General features: G+C 45.9%; 1 protein-coding gene across 5 annotated transcripts in view; it reads left to right on the top strand.

Annotated features, from left to right (window-relative positions):
* The window catches only part of SHANK1 (SH3 and multiple ankyrin repeat domains 1), a 111,866-nt gene that overhangs the window by 76,278 nt on the left and 10,796 nt on the right, over positions 1-24,792 (top strand). For 2 of the 5 annotated variants that reach the window (XM_073004427.2, XM_073004426.2), the window contains exons 15-22: positions 8,371-8,453; positions 9,515-9,639; positions 11,196-11,331; positions 12,641-12,724; positions 15,267-15,323; positions 16,231-16,355; positions 17,676-17,778; positions 18,492-20,970. In XM_073004427.2, coding sequence (XP_072860528.2) covers positions 8,371-8,453; positions 9,515-9,639; positions 11,196-11,331; positions 12,641-12,724; positions 15,267-15,323; positions 16,231-16,355; positions 17,676-17,778; positions 18,492-20,970 — 3,192 coding nt within the window. Of the gene's footprint in view, positions 1-8,370; positions 8,454-9,514; positions 9,640-11,195; positions 11,332-12,640; positions 12,725-15,266; positions 15,324-16,230; positions 16,356-17,675; positions 17,779-18,491; positions 21,054-24,792 lie in introns of all 5 variants that reach the window. The other 3 variants (XR_012088677.2, XR_012088676.2, XM_073004428.2) reach the window with 3 other exon arrangements.

The raw sequence follows: 24,792 nt of genomic DNA, 5'->3' as shown, positions 1-24,792 counted from the left end.
TTAGGAGCTAGAGATGGTTGGATGCTGGGGGTCGGGGGGAATATAATGCATTTCTCCTTCGCCAATCTCAACCATTTCTCTTCATCTGTGCCCCAGCCAGAGGTCCTTCCGTAACTGGAGCATTGTTGGTAGGGGGAGCTGCGTGCTAGTGAACAGTGAGGGTCACCTGGCAATGGGGTGACCCTGAACTGAGAAAAAGAAGTTAAGGTCAGGTACAGGGCTGAGGTGTGTTGGATACTTTTGTGTGTGCGTGAAGAAAAGACATACAGATAGTGTTTCCATATTACTTTACAAAAAGCTGTGCATCATTGCTTCATGGATGAAAGGTTATTAAGTGTAGTATGGAAATATGAGAAAGGGGAAAATTGAGGGCAGAATGCGCACTTTGTATTTTGTCCTATTTATCCAGCTGGGGATCAAAATCGTTTATACTGCAGCACTTGCTCCCAGATTCTATCTTATCTTAGGAAGAGGCAGTAAGCTTTCCTGGAGAGGATTCTTCCTGGCCTCTTGTGAATTGTTTCAAGCCATTAGTTTGAGGCAGGGTCTGAATTTCGGAGGCTAGTCTTCTCCCTGAAGTGCTAAGAAAGAAAAAGAAGCCCCAGCTGTTTATATGTATGTAATTCATAGAAAAATATGCAGCGGGGCAAAAAGGGTTAAGCACTGCTCCAATGGTTCTTTATTGAAAACACCCCCAAACCCCCTTTTTTTCTATTTAAAAGAAAAGGGCTGCTAGGGTTTCATTGTGTAACATGCAGTTTGTCCCATGAGAAAAAAAGTATGGATGTTGAGTGTATGTATATGTGCATGTATGACTATGAGGTTTTTGCAGACATCATTGACCTTATAAGATGTGCACATTACATACTTGTGCATCACAGTATGCAGTACATAGCATACTATAGTTTTCCATATTAGACACGGTACAGTTCCAACAAGCTGATAACGTAACTTCAGTGATAAACTTCTCTGGCTGCAGAATCTTCCAAAAAAAAAAAAAAAAGGCTGGAAGTGTATATGTGCAAGTAGGGTGATGCTTCTAATTTATCAGCTCAGCTATTTTAATGAATCTCAGTCAGAATGTTCCAGGAGGGTTGGGGTGGGCAACTTTTTTCAAGCTTCATGCATTTAGGTTGAAAGTAGTGATGGCTCAAAACCTTTGTATTACAATCTAGCATTTTTTGGTTAATACGTCTACTTTCCATTCTGCCCATCAAATGATTCTGCATTCTGGAACTCTAAAGCAATCACCGTGCATTATAGTATGCAAAGGATAACTATTGTATAGCCTTACAAACAAATCACATACAGCACTGGTTCTTAACCTTGGGTTACTCAGGAGTTTTGGACTGCAACTCCCAGAAGCCTTCACCACCAGCTGTCCTGACTGGGGTTTCTGGGAGTTGCAGTTCAAAAGCATCCGAGTAACAAAGGTTAAGAACCACTGACATACAGTACAGTATATCTATATTAGCTATTTCTTTAAGAGAGAGAGAGAGAGAGAAGCAACTTTTACAAAACTCCCTACATGGAGGTTTCCTGGCGGAAACTGGTGAGCAGTTCTTTTAGCTGCTTGTTTACAAACCTGCATGGTTTTGGGTATGAATAATAACAATATTCATGTGTGTATAACTAGCAAAATTGCACATGTATGATACTCTTAAATGAATAATATATTTCATGCATGTATGAGATGGAGGGCTGTTCTTTTTCGTGGTCTCTGTGAATGCACACATATGGGTATTATCTGCGCCTGCGCATGTATGAGATGGAGGGCTGTTTTATAGCAAGAAGAGTAGGACATGATAGACCGAACAAAATTTCAGGAGATTAACATTAACATACATTAATATTAACATTAACATTACACACACCACTGCTCCATAGTCTGAGCAGTGCTCATCAAACACTCCTGCGTTGCCAAGTTGGGTGAGTTATAATTTGTTTATTTATTTATTTAAAATATTTATAAATCTTGCTGAACGCAAGCTCACTTCCAAGTAAATTTTCACAACAATTCTAAATGTCACTTACCTGAAAGTAAATCTTACTCAGTAAACCTGTACTGATTTATATGTTGTTATGGGTTTAGGCTATATGGATGCAGTGGTATCCACATTTTATTTGGGAGCACATTTCATGGGGAATTTAATGGGGAAATTAATGGTGTGATTCTAAACTTGTTTAATCAGAAGTGAGGCTGGACTGTAAGTCACTATTATGCCACGCTGTGTTTATGCCCATATGTAAAGGAATTCGGATATGATGAGTAGACTGAAATATTCTCTTTCTAGGCAGCATCAAATTCTTATTAGGTGAAAACATGGAGCAATGGAGTCCTTTGTGCTGACTTTGCTCCTTCTTAGTGCCAATTTTCTATAAAGGTTTCCCTCTCTAAATCTGAGGAGTCAGAGCTGTTGTTGGATTTCGTGCCACTGTTTGGAGCACAAAGTGTTGCCTAGCCTCAAGCGCAGGTACCAGACAAGATCTGATTCTCTCAAGCAAGGCTGGGGGTCCTCCATTTGCTGCTGAACTCCGAACTCCCTCTTGCTTCCTGCCAACGTGGCCAGTAGTCAAGAGATGATGGGAGTTGCAATCCGGCAACTCCCGTAGTTTCCCCATCTCTGAACAGCTGTCACATGATTCCAAAGGCAATTTCACTTCTTCAGGTGGTTGCTTATACAGGAATTCATGTGCTATCCCCTGCTTAAAGTAGCATAAAGTAGCCATGCTGAGATTAAATTGGATCAGGCCAATTGGGGGAGAGGGGAAGGAGGAGCCCCGCAGGTAAGGGGAGGTAGGAGGCTGTAGAAAGTTTCACATGGCAGGGAAATACCTCAGTCTGTACTTTGGTAATCGCAGCTTCCACAGGGGCAGTGCAAAAAATAAGAGGGCTGCTGGATTAGACTGAAGGTCCTTCTCCATTCTGTTGCCCATAGTGACCAACCAGGTATCTCTGGAAGCCCACAAACCAGGTGTCCTGAGGGTCCCCAGAAACCGAAGGTCCCACTGCACTGTGTAATAGTCCCAATAGCCCCGAATAGTCTGATTCTCGTGTCTCTTTAAAGCCATCTAAGGGAGCATTGTCTCCAGGGCTTGTGACAAAAGTTATCCACGAAAGCATGAATTCATTGTCATGGGGAAAAGTACTTGTATTTTGCCTGTGCTTTCTCACACTTACTAAGGTGTCCGTGTCCGGGGAACTGAACTCCCTACCAATTGCCTTGATGTGTATATATATATGTGTGTGTAAGAGAGAAAAAGAGGGGACACGCACATTCTAATTTTTACAGTATCTACGCTTCCAAAGGAACGGTGCTGAAACTAAAACCTTGCCAGAAGTTATGCTGCGCGGGGACGCGTGGTGCGCGCCCGCGCTGTCTGCGGCCACTCCGTGCCGGGCGCTCTGCACATGCTCAGAGTCACAGCCTGCCTGCCCGCCGCTCCCCCACGATTCGAGGGGCTGAGTCAGTCGGGCCGGCCAGCCGGTCGGGCCAGAAATGCCTGCCTGCCACTCGTTTCCTGCAGTGCCGCCGCGGCATCGCCGGGTGCTTCTGCCCGCAAGGGGTTAAGCGAGCGTGCCGGCTGGTCGGCGTGCACTCTCTCCCGCTTGCTCCGGCGGCGGCGTTGGACGCGGCGCTTGCTGCCAATGAACAAGGCCGGCCAGTCGGCCTGCCTGCCTGCCCCCCGCTCTTCTGCTGCTGCTGCTGCTTCTCCACCGTCGTCGTCGTCGTCGTCTTCCTCCTCCTCCTCCTCCTTTCTCCCGCGGTGCCATGATGTGAGTATGGTGCAGCCCTCCCGCCGCCGCCGCCGCTGCTACTGCCGCCGCTCTTGCGCCCCCCGCCCGCCTCCCCATCCCACCGCGCGCCCCTAGAATGTGGCTGGGCCCCACGGCGGCGGCAGCGGCGGCGGCGGGCAGCCTGGGAGCGGCGGCGGCGGCGGCGGAGCCATGGCCCGCTACGACGGCGGCGGGAGCCAGCAGCACCACCAGCAGCAGCAGCAGCAGCCGGCCCTCTCCTCCAGCTGGCCGGCCCTGGGGCCCCGGCGCCGGAGCGTCTGGTATATCTACAGGTACGGTCGGAGGAGCAGCAGCAACAGCAGGAGCCACCGGCGGCAGGCACAGGACGGCCGTGGGGCCCGGGCCGCTGCCGCCGCCGCCGCACCGCTTCCTGCCCACCCCAGGGAGCCGGGCCTCCCCCCCCCCCCATTCATGCCTCCTGGGGGCCCCTCGCTGGCGCCTCATTCATCTCTTTGCCTCACGCCCGCCCTCCACAGCCCATTCACGCCCGCCCGCGCGCTCGCCCGCCCGCCCGCCATTCATGCAGCCATTCAGTCAGAGCCATCGAGCGCGGCGGCTGCCGGTCCCTAGCTCGCGCCCTCCACGCACCGCGCTCCCCCCTTCCTTCCTCCCATCCCTCCATGCATCCAGCCATTCAGCCTGGGCGCCCTCCTCCCTCCCTCCCCCCCATGAATAGATGCATGGGGGTGGGGGGTGGGGGCTTGAAGTGTGACCATACTCGCGGTGTGTGAGGAGCTGAAAGTGCTTGCCAGAGAGATTAGGTATGTGAGTGCGCGCGCATCCGGGCGCGCGCCGTGGAGAAATTAACATGCCTGCTGTAGAGAGGTGTGTGCATGTTTTTGAGAGGTTTGCGCGTTTGTGTGTCAGTGAGGACGTGGTGTGTGTATGTGTGTGTGTGTGTGAGAGAGAGACCAGATGCATTTCTGCCCCCTGGTCGGTGTGGCTCTGTGTATGCGTATAAGATTGTTTGGGGATCCGACTACAGGATTTGTGCCTTTTGGTGCGTGCACTGAATGGCTTTCTGCAGAGTGTGGCCAGCTGGGCATCTTTGTGTACGATGCAGACATGGAAGGATGATGGAAGGCCATACTGTATAGGTGTTGGTTCTTTGTACCCTTTGGGATGGTGTTGTAGACACGTGTGTTTAAAAGGGAAAATCTATGTATGGGCACACGGGGTGTGTGACTGGGGCAGGGCATGCATGGGCACCATCAACTGCATACAGCTTTGCTATTGATCAATGTGGTTGTCTAAAACGTTGTTGTATTTTGAAATTTTTATGGGTGCTCAGAAATCCTGAGAAGAAAAAAATATTATGCATGTATGCATGTGCCTTTCTCTGCTGTATTTGGTCTGTGCTTGCATGTGTGTACATGCATGACATGCGTGCACTGTGGATTAAAATTTGCTCTGTTTTTCATAGTAGAGCATTAGGGCCTGAACAGCAAGCTAGTACAATGTACTAAATCCTGGCTCTGCACTAAAAGCCACTCCTTTCTCTTGGGTACACAATTCTGGCACATTTGTGGCAATATAGTTCTGTGTGCAAGGAGATTTTGTGTTTCTTTTTGTCTATATACAATTTTATCTGTACTGTATTTTGTGCGTACTGTATCTGTCATGTTCGTACTGAGCTTTGATAGGATACAGTAGATATTTGAAACTTATGCAATTGTATCTTATTGTGACCGGTTCATGAGGGCAAATGTAGAATATCTGCAGGTTTATACACAGGAATGGTTGATTTAAATGTGCACCCACATGCATTTTCTGTATGTATATGGCAATATGTACCTGTAGCCACTTGACAGACTGTAAATCCACGTACAAATGCAAATGTTCAAGTGGATACACATAGATGTGACTCCTGGAATGTCTTTATTGGTATGTATCTGGTTATATTGGTCTGAACATTTGGGCGTTACATACGGTACATGGTTCAGTACACCCTGATATTTGCATATGTGCATGTTATTTCTTGAACATATTAGCTAACTTGTGCCTATATTGTATCTAGTGGAATGAGGGAGCTACATTTCCTTTTAAATTAGGAACACTGCTATGCTGCAGTGTTGAAAACTGCAACTCTGGGGAACTGGTTTAGCTGTGTTTTGGGCTTAGCTGTGTTTGACATTTACTGTTAGGAACCAAGATGGGATGTTTCCTAGGCCTTGTTTAGAACAGCCTTGTACAGAAAATTCATATACATACAACTCTTTGAAAAAGGAAAGCTTGCCTTCCCCATTGCAGTTTGCTGTCTTAGTATGCTGAGATTGAATGTCCAAAATACAGAGGACAGTTTGCTTGTTTTTAAATTAGTGCTGTTGAGTTTCTTGTAAGACTGTATCCCCAGCTAGCCCTGTCTTAATCTGATACAGTATTGTGTTAAATCTCCTTCCTGTAGAATAGAGATGGGGAGAGCTTGTTGCTGCTCTCCAGGTGCTTTAAAAATGAACTCCTATCAGCCCCAGCCAGCATGACTAGTGTTCAGGGATAATGAGTGATTGTAGTCTAACAACATATGGAAACAGACAGGTTCCCCACCGCTGCTAGAAGATGGGATAAATAATGGATGGGAAGTGCCCTTTCATTTGTCTTCTTCCTTGTGAAGATTACCAGAACTTTCCTGGTTCATTCTAGCTGGGCAGCCTTGCTAAGAAGGAAGCAGTTGTCACTCTTAAAACGAGTAAGATGCATCCTCTCTGCATTGTTTCTGAAGTACTGTATATCCTCTCCACTCCACTTTTTTGTAAGGGAACCAGAATTGAAGAGGGGACGGGTTTCCTAGCATGAGATGCTGGTGCAATATGTTCTTATGTGGAATTATAGCTATATATTTGTCTGATACATTTATCCATGTTTGCTCTGTGTCCTGAAAAACCACCTTATTTTATTGGAAAAGTTCTTTCATATGCCTGGCAGTATTATATGTTTGTGTTTTGTCTGTTGTGTACTGCTTGTGTATATTCCTCTGCTACTAAGAAGTGTTACAGAGGACTGTTACAAAGAGTATATCTCTTATATGTGCCCCAGTATTTCAAATAGGAATTGTGTGTTTTTCTGTATCTGGAATGAACATATGTATTTGCACATTAATGTTGGCCACTGGGCGTGCATTGTGCACCAGATGTGTGCTTGCTACAGATTTGGGTAGATACTGAGTAGAGCAAGCTTTAAAACTGGCAGCCCACCAAATCCAGCACAGCCAAGCATCATCCAGGTGTTTCATAAGGCCTGCTAAATGCTGTCCCAAGAGGGCAATGAAAAGAGGAAGGTGATATCAAGCCCCCACTGGCTCATCACACATGGCAGTTGGACAGTGTTTGATTCAGCGGATGGTGTATTGTCCTACTGTAAGACCTGTTGTATGTACATTTGTAAGGCATGTGACATGTCATGTGCAATGTAACTAGAAACTGGGATTTACACAGGCAGAAATAATGTTTGTGGATGACTGGCTTCAGGGTGGCTTCAGTTGCAGTAATTACGATTAGCAGCCAGAATTGCAGGAGGCCCAGCTTTTTGTGTGCACTGCATTTCAGGGATGGGGGCAATATGTTTGATAGTTTCATCCCAGGTGGTAGCAAAGCCTACGGACACAGTGAACATCCCATCTGGGTTTGTGCCATTCTTGCGAAACTTGCAGTGCCATCAACATGAGTCGCCGATACTGCATTTGCAGTTTTGGAACACTGTAAAACGATGGCTGAATTTGCGGTGCCAGAGAGGACTATGCAGTGTTCACCATACTTGCAGCTAGAATGAGGGAATGTTTGTGCTCCTTACTTTGTGACATTGTTTCTGCACTGTTGAGGAGGTGTGAACAATGTGTTTTACTTTAGACACAGTATTCAGTGTTTGCAGTAAACTTTTCATTTGCATATGTGAATATAGTTTGTAGTCCATGTGCACTTTGGTTTGTGTGATTTGTTCCGGATAACCCTTGACAGCCTAAGGCTAAACATGTTTTCCAGAACTGTTTCCCAGCAAAGCAAGTTCTGTTTTGACTGTAGAGCTCTGCTCTTTATATGTGTAACACTAATGCTGTAGAAGATTGTACAGTGCATTCTAAATGGGTACTGGGTTCAACTTGACCACCTCATTTGCAGTGAGTGTGTGTTGCTTCCATTCTGGCTTGTGCTGTGTATTCTAGATACCCAGTGCCTCAGCTCTGTGGAATGTTTTGCTTGCGTTCAGAGTTCTAGACCCTAGTGCAGCAGAGTCCCATGCAATGCTTCTACATTTGCAGTGCTTTTTTCCTCATGCACTTTGCATGCCCTTTGAGAACCTTGACAGTTGTGTTCTCTTTTCCAGTGTGTTCCTTGATTACAGGGAGTAGAAGGTGCTCTGTATGCAGTATCAGAACTTTGTACAGGGCTGTGGAGGAAGCAGAGAGAAGAGATGTGGAGCCAAGTTGTGCATGAAGGATGTTATCTTGGCAGGATAAATTATGTGGGGCTACAGTATTGTGTTCACTGTGGTAATTGTCTGTACAGAATGGCTGAATTGGGAATCTCCTTTAAGGTGGAGCTGGCTCCTAACCTGCCCTTATCATCTCTTTTCCTTTGTAGTGACTACATCATTAAGGAGAAGACAGTGCTGCTGCAGAAGAAGGACAATGAAGGCTTTGGCTTTGTGCTAAGAGGGGCCAAGGGTGAGAGGGGGAATAAGGGTCACCCATGGAGATTAAGGCCAGCTCTAGATGTTTTGGTTGCCTGTCGAAAAAGCCCAGGTCTACACTGCCCATCTACCTACCCCTCCCATTTTTTTTCTGCTCCAGAGTCCACAAGGGTATAAACTCCAAACAGGTCAATGAAGATTAGTTACTGGTTAGACAGGTTAAACCGTGGTGCCCTTTTTTACATTCTGGCACTCTATAGGAGAGTTGATAGAGAGGAGAAAGGGGCTACAGTGCCATCTTTTATGGAGCAAAAGCTGGGGGACCACAGGAAACTGGTTTTAAGAAATGGGTGGTAGGGGTTACCACCCAGTAGAGTATGTAAAGCCAACCTGCCTGGTTCTTGATCCTTAGCTTGTATTCAATAAGAGCGCCAAGTTGTGTGCTGTGCTTTGAAATAAGAGATGCTAATGTTCAGATTTGCTTTGAAGATAATATCCTTGCCGTAGAAGCCTACACCCTCATCTCAGATATATGTGGGAGTTGGGTGACCTTTCTGTCAGAGAGAGCAAAGTGACTGTTTCAGGCCTCAGGTCCGGGAGTGGGGGGGAGCAGTGGTCAGCTCCCAGATGCTGCTCATGAACTCCTCAGCTGTTCCATTCAATTGGAGGACAGACCTGCATATCCTGCGCCCTTTAAACCAACCTGCTTCTTCAAGTGTGGGGAAAGATGTTATCCCATCAATAACGGTGAAATAAGATCTAACTGCCAGACCAGTTGGCTTGTGAACGTAGGAAAGGGATACCATCTTGTCCTTTGCCTCAGCAAGCAAATTTCCATAGGCTAGCCTTACTGGCTGCAATTTCATAGTAATAAGAGAAAGGATAGTGTTTTTTCATGAAGGCACTGACTTTGTGAGCATGCTGCATTTCTGATTCCTAGTGTGCAAAACAGATCATGCGGGTGAAGCACAGCGTTTGTATTATTTCATAGGGGATGCCAGGTGAAGCCCCAGTCCTGTATCTTGCCCTCTGGGTGCCACCTTAGCTTCTCAGCCTAGCTCTAGAGGCATCACTTAACATATCTTTTCTTTACAGCACAGACCCCAATTGAGGAGTTTACACCCACTCCCGCTTTCCCTGCTCTGCAGTACTTAGAGTCAGTGGATGAAGGAGGCGTGGCCTGGCGTGCTGGTCTCCGCATGGGGGATTTCCTCATTGAGGTAATGTTTTGGCAGGAGGGGCCCATTCAACGACTCCTCTCAGAACTTTTAATAACTTTACAAAAATAATATTTGATATATTTTTATCCAACTTCTCAAGGCTTCAGTTCTCCCCAAGTTACTTATGGTGTAAAACATTAAATTTTATATTAATAGGACAAGTTCATATGTCATAAATTAATTGTAAAAGAAGTTTAAATTGAATCAGTTCTATAAGCACAGCTTATGAGGAAAAATGCTTGGGTTAAATCTAAAGAAAAAAGAGGTAGGTTTGTAAAAACCCTCTTAAAACAAATACTAGATGGAGCCATCCATACGGCCATCATGAGTAAGACACTATCTTTGGTGTCCCCGAACCTTGTAGAGATACCAACTAAGAGAATTAGACATATGCAGGTTAACGAGATATGGATGATACTTACTTAAAGCATTAAAGATCAAGGCCCAAACCTTGAAATGGGCTTGGAAATGCCTCAGCAACTATTGCAAATAGACCCAAGCTTGCAACTCCTGTAAAAATGCCAGTGGCCACATTCTGCACAAGCTGAGGTTTCTGAATCATCTTCAAAACATATTGTTGTAGTCTAGCCTAGATATAGGTATGTCAGACATACTGGATGTGTCACAAACTCTCATGCCATGCACCTCAAGATGATATAGGAGGCTTCTATGGGCAGCTGTACTGGGCTCCAGTATTTGAAAACTTTCACACATTGTGGCGTTATTTAATCAGTAATTTAAAAAGCTTCAGTACATTTTAGTGTTTTCCTAGATGGAAAGAAAAGTTCATAGTTTCAATGGCTCATTCAGTTTTTTCTTTTCAAATGCATTTTCATTAAATAGTGTATCCTGTAAATGTGTGAGTTTTGTTTTGTCTTCTTCAAAAACTGGCATCTCCATTATTCTTCCACCAGTCCGTATCAGTGATAAGAAACATAAGAAGAACATTATTGGAATGGAACTGGAGTTAATGATGTCCAGCCTGTGGGATGTTTTCATTAACATGGATACTAATATCATCTGGCACCCCACCCCCAGGATTACCTTTTTCCCCTCTAAACTTAGCTGCAATCTTAATTGCAGCTACAGAGATAGGGAATTTCCAGAAGAATAAATTATGAGCTATTCTTATAGTACAAAATTGCATTGGATTGACTTGGCCTTGAAGAAGTAGCTAATTTCCATTAGCTTTACAAAATACCTGCTCCTTGGGGTCTTTAAGAAGGCAAACAAAAATTGCTAAAATTGCTTTTTCTGATATGGATCTGATATCTGCATTTTGGGACACTCCTTCTGAACATGGCTATGAGTACTGAAACAATGAACAATTCCACTTCAAAATTTCCTGCCATACCACTAAAGAACAGTCCTACTGGGTTGGACCAAATTCTGTCTGGTTTAGCTTCCTGCTTCCCATAATGACCAGTAAGCAGCAGAAAATAGGGAGCTCACTGTTAGGAAAAAGCAATATTGTCATTGTTACCCTCCCCTCTTCTGACCCTTCTTCCCCTGCCCAGGTCTCTTGCAACAACTTAACCATTACACCTTCATTCCAGGTAAATGGACAGAATGTGGTGAAGGTGGGCCACAGACAGGTTGTCAACATGATTCGTCAGGGCGGGAACAACTTGATGGTGAAAGTTGTCATGGTAACGCGGAACCCAGAAATGGAGGAGGCCATGAAGAAGAAAGGTACCATGGTGCATTCTGGTACACACAGCTTCTGGTTCCCTAAATGGAGAAAGCAGCCTTTAAGATAGAGATACGGAGGCTATACTCATGAAATTTCACTAGGACCTACTGCAAAATGTGGAAAAGTTACTTTTTGGGCTATAATTCCCTGAAGCCCCTAACCAGAATGGTCACACGTGGTGGCTGGTGCATCCTGGGATTTGTAATCCAAAAAGAGAAGTTGTCCAAGCTCTGTCCAGGAATAATAATCATTGGTGTCATTAAGGCATTTTAGACTGTGTGGACTTAATGACCTTACAGCCTTCTTCCACTCCTTGGATAATAATGCATGCTACCACATTCCACTTACATCAAAAGATATTAAGCCATCACTGTTGTATTTGTGGGCCATCCTGCATGTTTAAGTGAATGGATTCCTGGCTTCAGCCTCCAAATCCAGACCTGACACCACTGCTGTTGGTAATTCTTGAGGGAGGAGAGAAAATAGAATTTCATCAAGGATTTCAGAAGTAAAAGGCCACCAGGTTCTGGAGAAAAATTATTGTGGCTTGAGAAGCAAGACATCCACTGTAGTGGCTTATTAATAGACCACAAGTGCACAAAATTCCATAATAGAAGGATAACATCTGCAGGATCAAAACCTTGTTTGGAAACAACCCCTGTTATAAGGCAGTTGTCTGGTTTTCCATGTTCATGAAAGCTTAAGGTTTTTGGAATTCAAATCCTTGTGTTCCTTTTGAGCAAAACTATGCCTGGAAAGGGACCACACAGTTTGTATATTTGCCCATTCAGAAATATATTAAGTTTAATTAATTTTATTCACAGATAAGTGTTAATGGGACTGCAGCCTTGGAAAAAATCAAAGGGAAGGAGATCTCAGAGATGTAGAATGAGCTATATGTTAGTCTCGGTTCATTTCAGATTATGTGATTCTTCTTCAGGAGCACTAACTGGAATTTGTATATGATCCCCAAGAAATCTGCCTTTCATTGTTATGCTGCCACCTTCACTTCTCCCCTTCCTTATCTTGGTACAGTGATGACCAACCTATGGAGCTCCACATGTTGTTGACTGGCAGCTCCCATCAGACATTACTGACATATCCGCAGTAAGAGATGGCAAAAGTTCTAGTCCAGCAATATTTGGGGGGCAACACATTGTCTATCCCTGCCCTGGTGGCTCAGCATATGGCCTAAGTTTCCTGAGAGATGAAGAAGGTGTGAGGCAAGGAGATTGGTTGAATGACTGGTGATGAGAATACTGTATTGTAATGCACACCTTTTGACCTGCTTTTTGTTTTTAACTTCAGCTGCACCACAGCAGACAAGACGACTGCCCCCTCCAGCCATCTCTTTGCGTTCCAAATCCATGACATCTGAGTTAGAAGAAATGGGTAAGAATGGTCACTGGTTATTGTTTCCTATGGCTAGTGTATGGAAAAAACTGTCCTTGCCAACCCTGTCCATGCTGTATTTCTCATACCTACATACTTTATACAGCAGGGAAAGATGTACTGCACTATATGCAGAGCTTGGTAGTGTTATATTTTTTTTACTACAAGTCCTGGAATCCCCCAGTCAACATAGTTACAAGCTGTGCTGGCTCAAGACTCTGGGCGTTATATTGCAAAAAATAATAATTTATATAAGCTCTGCTTAGGAAATAACTGGAGTAATCTCTCCAGATCACTCAGCAAAGGCTGCCCAGTCCCATTTTACATAGGCTGATACATGAATCAGACTGAACAACCAGTTGAGCTGTTATTAAGGGCCCTAGAACACAAAGGAGTAGTGGCTTAGGGCAAATTCAACCAGAGTAGGAAAAAAAGGTTATGGTTTCACCCTGGATAATGAAAGAATATTGGTGATAGGACTTTTGGAAGTGATTAATTCATAGGGTTGCCAGTGAGAACCAGCTTGACCAGGAAATAACAACAACAGTGAAAGGAAACTTTCCATTGGACTCTAGACAGCTAGAGTTAAATCTGATGACTGTTACAGAAGGCATACTTAAGACAAAGGGGGCTATGAGGTGACCCCAGGTGGTAATTTGACCTGCTGGTCTAATTTGATGTGAAGTTGCTTTAGAACAGGGGTTCCCAAGCTTCGGTAACCCAGGTGTTCTTGGACTGCAACTCCCTGAAGCGTTGACCACTAGTTGTGCTTGCTGGGGTTTCTGGGAGTTGCAGTCTAAGAACACCTGAGTTACCCAAGGTAACCCAAGGAAACGACTGTTTTAGAACATGATTATGTTTTCTTCCAATTGAAAGCTATCTTTGTGGGTTGCTAAACTAGAGTGATCGTGGCGTAATTAGGAAGGCACCTGGATGTATTCAGAGGGGAAACAGCGAATATTACATAAGATGTGAGGTTGATGCCAACAGAAATACTAAAACATAGGACTAGCTATGGTGAAAGCCATGCTCAATTATATACTTAGAGAATCATGAACTTGGAGTCTTTTTTTCATATTTCATTAAAATCCTAGTTTTACTGTTACAGTATAGCTGGGGAATCCTATATTTTTGTCTGGGATAGTATCTGCAAAGAAAGTAGTGTCTATTCAGAACTGATTTTACAGCTGGAATAAATTGAGAAAATTAAACCTTCTTTTATTTGGGTCACATAAACAAAATCAACATCTTTATTCTGATTGCATGATTTTGACAAATTGGAATGGTTACAAAATTTGAAATACATGCTGGTCGATAAACACAGACCATGCAGTGTTTCTGGATCATGATGGTAGTGTTGGGAAGCGGTATGTTCTCACTTTACTTTTGTTTCCATCTTCATTTTTTTGTCCACCCACTGCTGCCTTGGATTCTCAAATCTTTGACCTGTCACAGTGGAGAAAGGTGAGCTCCTGTTCCCTTGGTCCCCAGAATTGCCCCGATAATAAGGGGACTATCGGTTTACATACAGGTTCATGCACGTACACAGACACATACGCACACCTCCCTTTATGAGAAACGGGGACACAGTGGTTTCTGCCCCTGGCCCTTCAGGATATTGTAAGTCATCTCATTGCTTAAGGGATGTCTCCCTGCTTTGATCTGTGACCTGGTTCTAACCAGTGCTAGTGATCCTCCTGCGTCAAGGATTAGAGAGCCAGAGATTTTGTGGTATGTGATGGGGATTTTTTTGCGGAAACCAAACAGACACAGAGATCAGCAGCAATATAAGTAATCTGATATGATTACTTGTTTAATCATTTTATTGTTTTACCATTGCTAGGTAAAATACTACCTACATACTTTTTCTTAGATCACCACCTGAGAAAGGTTAAAGCAGAGATATGGAATGTGCAGTCCTCCAGATATCATTGGATTGCAGCTCCCTTGGTCCCTCTCCATGCCAGCTAGGGCTGATGGGAGTTGTAGTCCATCAGGATCTGGAGTTGCAATCCAGCAGGATATGAAGAGCCACCGCTAATTGAGAAACTAGTTACGACTATCCCCATTTTACTTGACACATAAAATAGTCCCAGTTGTGGGCAGAGACAGATAGGTTGATGCCCCGATTCTGTCTCTCCCTCAACATCTTTTACCTGATACTCTGCCCTTCCCTTCAGTGCCAAATTGGAGTCCCAGACCTCCTTCCCAGTCCCCTGTTCTCTCACAAGCAGAGATGCTAATTTCTTCCCCTCTTACTATTTCCCTCTCACCGTTCAGTCTCCCCCTGGAAGAAGAAAGCAGCAGGTGAGTGTCACACATTCCTCACCCCCCTCCACACACACACTGACCCACCTGCTTATCTCTCATTGCCTCTTCCCAAACCCTGCTCTGCACTCTCCCACCAATGCTCTCATCCGTCGCCACCACCCACTTATGTGTGGGCAGCTCCACAAACTGGTCCTCCCTGATGCACCATCACCAATCCACCCACCACCACCCTGCACCCTCCCATTATCCTCCCCTCCTGTCGTCTCTGCAGATTACGAGCCAACAATGGGCCCCGATAAGAAGCGGACTGTCTATCAAATGGCTCTGAGTGAGTACAAAGCATACCCCAGTGCTCCTGTCAGTAGGCAGGAGTGGGTTATCTCAGCACAAATATCCAGTCTGTGTAAAATAAATTTTTCAAAATCTACTCCATTTGCATGACATGTACAGGTCCTAAAGACTCATTTTTCTTTTGGCTGTTTTGGGGTAAGCATGACATGGAATCATTTTATTTGTGCTAGGGAGTAGATGTGCGTCTTCAGTATAATAGAATGCTATGGTAAGCAGAAATAGAACAAGCGTCAGCCTCTGAGGTTGGATTGCCAGGTCACAATATCAAATATTCTGCCTCTTAGTGAAATATAAAAGCAGAGTCTAGCTGCCTTGGCTAGATCCAGGGCAGTGTTCAGCACAAAATCTGCCAATCCAGGAGTGAGTAATTATGACATTCCAGGTATTTTTGGACTCCAACTCCCATCATCCCCAGCCAGCATGACAACCAGTCAGAGATGCTGGGGATTGTAATTCAACAACTGGACAACTACAGATTCCCACACTTAAGAGTAAGTAACACTGGACAAGATGAGTAGTAGTATAGAACACCTTCATATGTTCCTATGACCCTGATCTTATGGTGCAATGCTCTTTAATTCCTAAACAAGAAAATACCTACATTAATTTGGCACAGATTACTGATACTGAATCTTGAGTACACATTTCTTCTCTGTACATTAAACACATTGATACTGATTATGGTGACGGATGGAACAAAACAGGATTGAAACCTGGTCACCTGAAGCATGATTCTGCCTAGGAGCAAACTGATCAAGAAGAGCATTACTTGTGTCTAATGGGTAAAGGGAGGTAGACTGGTCCTTGTGAAGAACTGTATTAAGATGGTGGCAGTCTTCCATTTTTATGATGATTTTCCTCTTTCTGTTTCCTCCTCGTTGCAGACAAATTGGATGAGATCCTGGCAGCAGCTCAACAGACGATCAGCGTAGGTGATGGGTGTGGAAGTGGAGGGCTTCCTTCTTTGGGGAAGTCACGGGGCACTGCCAAGAACTATTTTTCAAGTGAGGTAGGATAATAATAATACATTATAATAATAATCATAGAACTGCAGAGTTGGAAGGTACCTTAAGGATCATCGAATCCAGCCTCTGTCCAGGAGGCACAGCGGGGAATCAGTCTCCCAACCTCTGGCTTTGCAGCTAGAGACCTAAACCACTGAGCTATCCAGCAGACCTGTACCAAACTGTATACTATTGGAGAAATTATGTTTGAAGGAAAAAGGGCAAAAAAGGACCAGGCAGAGATGTGGAGGACAGCAACACAGTAACATTGGCCATTTCCAACTTGGGATCCTTCAGATATGTTGCAGTCTTAGAACTGCAGAGCGGGAAGGAATCCTATGGATCCTTGAGTCCAGCCACTGCCAGGGAAGCACAGTGGGAAATCGAATTCCCAACCTCTGGCTCTACAGTCAGATATCTAAACCACTGAGCTATCCAGCAGTTCTTTTTTAAACTCCAGCACCACATCACACATCCATTAAGCATGTTGGCTGGGTAATGGCTGTAATGGCTGTAGTTATCCCATACATAAGGAGGGCATCAGGTGTGAACAGGAAATGTTTCACCATTATGTGAAACAGCCCTCTCCCCAGCTGCCTTATTTTTACTCCTTTTAACTTTTAAGCAGATCAGTATTGCAAGTCTGCTGCAATAGCATGTTCATCTCAAATGTTTTTGTAACATTCAGGTTTCATTGTGCAAAGACAGAGGTTTCACCCAAGAATGGGATTGCAACAGAATGTTGCAACATGTCCATCCTTCCAACGGGGTAACTTCTGTTAAGGGTTCAAGCCATCCAGTCACACCAAGTAGGACATTCCACTCTTTCTCCCTGCTTCCCCTGCCAGTTGTCACTTAACATTCCAATGTCAAGTTTGCTTCATAGCATTAGTAAAAGAAAAGAAATTCTAACAGAAGGAGAAATGTAAAATTTTTGAAGCCACAGGCATCACATAATCAGGGACCCTAAGTTTACTTAGCTGATACATTAATCCAGTACTGGTGACAACAGAACATCTCCAGTTTTCATTGAACCTTGGCATTGGATGTTGTCCTCTTAAAAACTTTTCCCCAAAAATCTTTGTACTTTTATTAGCATTGGGGTTTATCAGCTTTGCAATACCTTCTTGTTTCCTGATAACTTCATTTTGGATTAATTTCTGTTGATACTGAAATTCAGTACAGTTCAGTCTTAGAAGGAGTAGTTGTTAACAGTTGTCATTCACTCTGGGCACATTTCTTTGGTTCTTTTGCCTGCCTTTATTGTTGCCATTACAAATGTTCTGACTTATTTTGTATCCCTGTCTTTATTTTATTCTTTTCAGCCTAGTTTTGATCAGCACCGTCTTGGCCAGGCCAGCTATGAGCGCCCTTCATACTTACCCACCAGTCATCCTCCAGGCATGATGCTCCGCCAGAAGTCAATTGGTGAGATGGGGTCTGGAGAGAATGTAATAAGCTCTGTAAGTGGGCCAAAGGAGATGGGTAGGAACAGAGAAGAAAAAAAGTTCTATAGATGCTGTACGGCAGAGTTTCCCAAACTTGGCTAATGCAGGTGTTCTTGGACTGCAACTCCCGGAAGCCTTCACCACTAATTCTGCTGGCAGGGGTTTCTGGGAATTGCAGTCCAAGAACACCTGGGGTTGCCCAAGCTTGAGCACCACTGCTCTAGGTGTCCTGACTGGTACCTTCTGGATGCTTTGGATTGCATTTTCCTTGTCATCCTGACTGTTGACTGTGCTGAGTTGATCGAATTTCTTAGGCTGGGGCCCTAAGAAATTAGGTTTAAAATTTTATAGCCATGTTACCCTTGGGAATATACAGTTATTACACAATAGTCTGGCTGTTTGAAGCGCCACTGTGTGATTGCTCACTGCAAGCTATTGGAGCAATAACTCATAAGAAGAATAACCAGTGGTAATCAACATCTTAGAACTGCAGAGCTAGAAGGGACTTTATAGATCATTAAGTCCAGCCCCTGTCATAACAAGTAATGAGAGAGAAACAACTTCCCACATGATAGCTTATTATAGATGCAGGATGTATTTTCATGAAGGTAAATACAGAGGTAGTTTTGTTTGGTCAAACAACAGAGGAATGGGAGAATAAATTGGTGATGGTTGCATTGCTTCCCTCCACAGGAGCTGCTGAGGACGATAAGCCCTACCTCGCTCCCCCTAGCATGAAGTTTAGTCGAAGCCTTTCAGTCCCTGGTTCTGATGACATCCCACCACCTCCAACCACTTCCCCACCTGACCCCCCATACAGCAGTACCTCCCCCTCAGCATCTGGTCGAGTTACGCCCTCGGCCCGCTCAACCTTCAATCCCAGTGCTGAGGCCAAGTTGTATTCGGCGTCCTTGCATCAGGAGCCACCCTATGAACCACCCCCACGTATCCGTGACAAGATGTCCCTTTATCGCCAAGAGTCCGAACAAGGGGCTGAGGGGTCAACCGCTCGTGGCTGGCGTGGCCATGCCCCTGACCTTCGCTACTACAACCTGCCCCCACGGGCTACTAACACCGCCATGTACGTTCCCACCAAGCCCATGCGCCGGAAGGGGCCACTGGTCAAGCAGACCAAGGTGGAAGATGAGCAGCGGCAGCAGCAGCAGCAGCAGGGTACTGGCCCCTCCCAGATGCAGCCATCGACATTGCAGCCCCCGTCATCTGCACCACCTGAGAAGAGCTCTATCCCTATCCCCACCATCATAATTAAAGCTCCCTCAACTAGCAGCAGCGGGCGCAGTAGCCAAGGGAGCAGCATGGAGGCAGAGAGCCAGCCAGAGCCAGTGGTGCCTGTCCCCTCACTTCAGCTCCATAACAGTATGGATTTCACCAGCCAGTTTGGGGCAGCCTTGGTTGGGGCTGCCCGGCGGGACCGTGAGTGGTACAGCGAGGCTCGGCGCAAATCTGCCCTGTTCCTTTCCACTGAACAGCCAGATGATGAGTCCCAGCAGACCCCCATGCCCCGTCTCCGCCACTCCAAATCCATTGATGAAGGCATGTTTTCTAGTGATCCCTACATCCAGCTCAATATGGCTCCTGGCTTTGGCAGTAGCAGTGCTGTTGGCGGGAGCAGCTCTGGTTACTTCCAGTCTCGTGTCCCTAAAACATATGGAGCCAGCACCACCAGCGCTTTTACCTCGGTGTGCTCTAGTTTCCTGCCCCAGTTCCAGCCCCATTCAACTCCGCTCATTCACCCGCTGACTGGCAAGATTTTGGATCCTGGATCCCCTTTGGGGCTCGCCTTAGTTGCTCGTGAGCGGGCCTTAAAGGAGTCCCAGTCCCAGCAGGAAAGCCGAGAAGACAGACACTCACGGCCATCCTCACCCCGTTTTGGGGAGACCCCTAAAACCCCTGAATCCCCTGGTAGTTCCATCTTACGTCTCTGGGGAACATCAGAGCAGCAGCATCACCCCCACCAGCGGCCGGCATCACCACGCAAGGAACCAGAGAGCCCCCGGCATCACTCACCTGAACAGCAGACTCCAACCTCAGCCAAGGTCGCCCCTTGGGAAAAACGGCCCGAGGAAGGAGAGAAGTTGGAGCTGCATGTGCGCTTTGTGGAAAACTGTCGTCCAGCAGAGGAGGAGGAGGAGGGAGGAGGAGGAGGAGGTCATGAAAGTGGGAAGGTTGAGGTCCCTGCTCCACCGGCAGAGCGAGTGGCTGAAGAAAACGGGCTCCCATTATTGGTGTTGCCTCCTCCTGCTCCTTCCATTGACGTTGACGATGAGTTTGTCTTCACAGAGCCACTCCCACCACCCCTCGAATTCTCCAACAGCTTTGATAAACCAGAATCCCCTCCCAAAGCTTCCAATGAGCTGCCCCCAACCGTGGCGCCTCCAGCGGCCCCTTCTGCCCCAGCTACCTTAGACTCCACAGCCTCCAGCTTGACCTCTTACGACAGCGAAGTGGCTACCCTCACCCAAGCTGGAACGACAGAAACCAAGGAGGCCCCTCATGTCAACTTCTCTTCCGTCGTGTCATCCATTGCCATCCCCGCAGCAGAGGCCCCCGAAGCAGTGACCGACTCGGGAATTGAGGAGGTGGACAGCCGAAGCAGCAGTGACCACCACTTGGAGACCATCAGCAGTGTCTCCACACTGTCCAGCATGTCAGGGGAAGGCACCGAACTTTTGGACACCTACATCACCTACTTGGACGGGCAGGCATTTGGGGGAAGCGGCGGCGGCAGTGGTGGTGGTGGTGGTGGTGGTGGAGGAGGAGGCGGCAGTGGAGGTGGCAGCAGCACTATCACAGACAAGAGCCCTCTGCAGACTAAACTACGTTCCCGGCCGTTCCCAGGCCGCTTGCCTGTGGCTACCCCAACCAGCTCCACTATCTCGGTTTCAGCATGTACTGAGAACATGTTTGCCCTCACCCCGGCCCCTCCCTACCACCAGCAACCAGCCGCCACTGAGCCAGGCAAAGAACTGTCACAGAAACCTCCATTGCCATGGGAGGAAGCCAAGGCCTCCCCCATGTCCACCATGAAGGCCAGCATCATCAGCGAGTTGAGCACCAAGCTGCAGCAGATGGGTGGGGTGTCTTGGTCACGGCCACCTGATGCAGTGGCTTCTTTTGGTTCCGAGAGGCCTAGTTCCCTACAGAGGCAAAGGTACTAAGCGCCTGGAGGAGCAGGAGCAGGAGCAGAAGGCAGGAAGCGAGCCCCGTGCATGCCGCATCTCGTGTTTCAGTTGGGTTTGTCTCCTTTTCTCATTCTCCCCTCAATGCTTGGCTTTTTTTAAATAATTTTTTTAACCACCATCACATTGCTTGTATTGGCAGGCTCAGGACAAAGATGTGCTATAAACAGTAATCTTCACACCTCATGTTTTCATGGGCAAGGGTGCCCACTCTGCTTCTCCTTGTGCCTATGCTTGCTATATCTCTGGCTGACAGCTAAAGTACAGGCACTTACCATTCCGTGTTGCTCTTGTGTGCACGCAGAAGAGAGATGCTCTCTGCTAGATACACATATCAGCTGTTGTTGGCAAAGTCATGCAGTCACATCTAAAGCAGCACCACATACATGTATATAGAGTCTCTGTGTGCCCATGTGTATTCATTGCATAAGCAAGATATGATTGCCTCTTACAAAGTCCCAGGCTTGGAAAACATTCCAGCAAATATATATCTTCAGAGTAATACAGTAATAGACAGGGATCTTTCCCTAATGTCAGATATTAAAGATATCTTGAGTGTGAAGAGTGAGGAAAATGTGAGGGTTTTGACTGTAACATACATTGGCCAAAAATTCATTGGCATGTGTTTTTGATTCGGTGGTTCAGAATTTCCTGCTGCAAATGAACATTTTTCAGGGCATGCCTTTGAGCCACTAACTTGTGAGTGTAACCAATAACATTGGTGGAAGGAGTGAGGGAATCTTCTGGTCAACTATGCAGAGCTATCCGTATGGAAATGTGAAAGGAGATCCTCGGTGCTCATGAAGCGCAGAAACGCTTTTGCCATGGACTCCTTTTTGGTTTCTCATTTTGATGGCAGGTTTCCTGATGGCACTTGTTTCTGTGATATGCCTAAGACTGCATACCCTTCCCAGATCTCTAGCTTTTTGTCTTGACTGGAGGGGCTGTTTTTCTTTTCTTTTTTCTTTTTCTTTTGCTGATATAGATCAAGATGGTGGTTGACAAAGATTCCCACAGGAGCTCGCTCGCTCTCTCTCTCTCTCTCTCTCTCTCTCTCTCTCTCTCTCTCTCTCTCTCTCTCTCTCACACACACACACACACACACACACACACACACACACACACACACACACACACACACACACACACACACACACACACACACACACACACACACACACACACACACACACACACACACACACACACACACACACACACACAAAATTTCCTTTGTTCCCTTTTAGAGCATTCTGTTCCCACATTGGCAACCAAGATTCCCACAGGATCTCTCTCTCTCTCTCTCTCACACACACACACACACACACACACACAAAATTTCCTTTGTTCCATTTTAGAGCCATCCCTGTTTACCACCATGTTCACTGGGAGCAAATGCCATAATTTAATTCCTCACTGAAGGAAGTAATATTTCCTTTTATCTGTTCTGACACTTTCCAACAGATGTGCCTGCTGAGGAACTCCTTGTGCTTGCCTTGTGACATTGCAAAGGACAGCCAGGTGCCTCTTAGGGAATACTCCATTCACTCAGGCTCTGGAGAGGGTTTTGAGCCTTACTCTCTATACCAGGTCCAGATTTTGAAGTAGGCTTGCACAAAGGGCCTTGGGCAGGGGGGCACTTCCTATCTGAGACCAAACTGCCCATTCACTTATCTTTTCTACCCGATCCATGCAGCTACCCAGAATAAGGCAGGCTGTCTGTGAGTATGATGGGAACTGTACTCCAACACACTCAGAGGGAAGAACCTAAAGATGTAGATTCTAAAATATTATAGCAGGAGATCTGGCTTTTAGGCTATCTGGAAGGGGGATGGGGTGCGATACATTGTGTTCTGGAGCTTCTGAGGTTTAGTTGCCCACCTTTGCAGTCACCTACACTTTATGGCTCTAATCATAGATAGCTGTCTGGTGTCTGTGTAACTGAATCGTCCATGTCTGGTTCATCTCTTTTTTGCTGACATTACCTCCCAGTGGCCACCTCCTCTGCTTCCTGCATTCCCATAGTGCGACGGGACTGCCTTGGTGCTGTAGGCACTGCATGTGTACATGTGCCTAGGAGTAGACACACTGAGTTCACAGATCCTCTTCATTCAGTGCAGTCACATTGCTGAGTTTTATTTGCTCCATTCTGTCATTCATCTGCAGTCACCTCTGTGCCGGGAGAATTCACTGCAGTTCCTCGAATGCCATTTGATTTGGTGAAAAGGGAGGTTGGAATCTTATACCCAGTACATATAATTAAAGTAGTCTGACTTCAAGTAGTTAGGAAAAGTGGATTGTGAGATAGGACTCCTGCATTTGGAAGGGAAGGGGGGGTCCTTTTTGGGGTGCTTTCTCATTTTAAATGAGAAAGGGCCAAGAAGAAATTATCATTCTAATAGGCTAGAACAGAGATAGAGCAGGGCGTGAAAGGCTGGTAGCATAGAAGGTGTTCTGTAATAAGGAGCTAAACTGGAGCTTGGAGAAAAGAGATCAAAGTGTTTCTGAACTGTTGTAGAACATGAATGGAGGAGAGAGAGCAGGAATCCATTTCTTGCTATAATCTTGCCCCACCCCTGCGGGTTTGTAACAAATATCTCTCCTTCCAGCAATTCAGTGTTGCTTCATACATTGCATGAGATAGGTTTGTAGTGGGGCCCACAGTTGCTGACTTGTATTTGATCCTCTCCGCAGTACCTGAGATGGACTGGAAGGCATCTCAGGTACATCTACCTCTAAAGAGCAGGAGAAGCTGGGATTGCCCTGATAGCATTTGTCTCCTCTTCAAATTCCTTCCCTTTCCACAGCCATTGTGAAACAGAGCCATGAGTCCTCTGAGGCTTAATGCTGTACTTGGCTTACAATACCTTTCCAAAGGGAAGGGCCCTTTTCCCACTTTATGGCCATCACTAGGGGATAAGCTGGACTTGGAGAGATCTGTATGCGCTCCAAGAAGGCTGCATATTGTAATAATAAATTCAACTGCAGAAAAACAATTCTATGTTAAATATTATTTTCCTTAATTTAAAACCTGAATTGATTCACTGTGAAAGTCATTTCCTCCTTCATGGATTGCTGCCTTGTCGTGGCGAAGGGGCTTGAGTAACTCAGAGAAGCTATGGGCTATGCCGTGCAGGGACACCCAAGACGGACAGGACATAGTGGAGAGTTCCGACTAAACGCAATCCACCTGGAGTAGGAAATGGCAAGCCACTCCAGTATCTTTGCCAAGAACGCCCCATGATCAGAAACAAAAGGCTAAAAGATATGACGCTGGAAGATGGGCCCCTCAGGTCGGAAGGCGTCCAACATGCTACTGAGGAAGAGTGGAGGACAAGTACAAGTAGCTCCAGAGCTAATGAAGTGGTTGGGCCAAAGCCGAAAGGACGCTCAGCTGTGGACGTGCCTGGAAGTGAAAGGAAAATCCGATGCTGCAAAGAAGAATACTGCATAGGAACCTGGAATGTAAGATCTATGAACGTTGGGAAGCTGGAGGTGGTCAAACAGGAGATGGCAAGAATAAACATTGACATCCTGGGCATCAGTGAACTAAAATGGACAGGAATGGGCGAATTCAGCTCAGATGATTATCATATCTACTATTGTGGACAAGAATCCCGTAGAAGGAATGGAGTAGCCCTCATAGTCAACAAAAGAGTGGGAAAAGCTGTAATGGGATACAATCTCAAAAATGATAGAATGATGTCAATACGAATCCAAGGCAGACCATTCAACATCACAATAATCCAAGTTTATGCACCAACCAGCATTGCTGAGGAGACTGAAATTGAACA

The sequence above is a fragment of the Pogona vitticeps genome, chromosome 6 (assembly GCF_051106095.1).
Source record: "Pogona vitticeps strain Pit_001003342236 chromosome 6, PviZW2.1, whole genome shotgun sequence".
NCBI lineage: Eukaryota > Metazoa > Chordata > Lepidosauria > Squamata > Agamidae > Pogona > Pogona vitticeps.
This window is presented reverse-complemented; position numbering and strand designations above follow the sequence as displayed.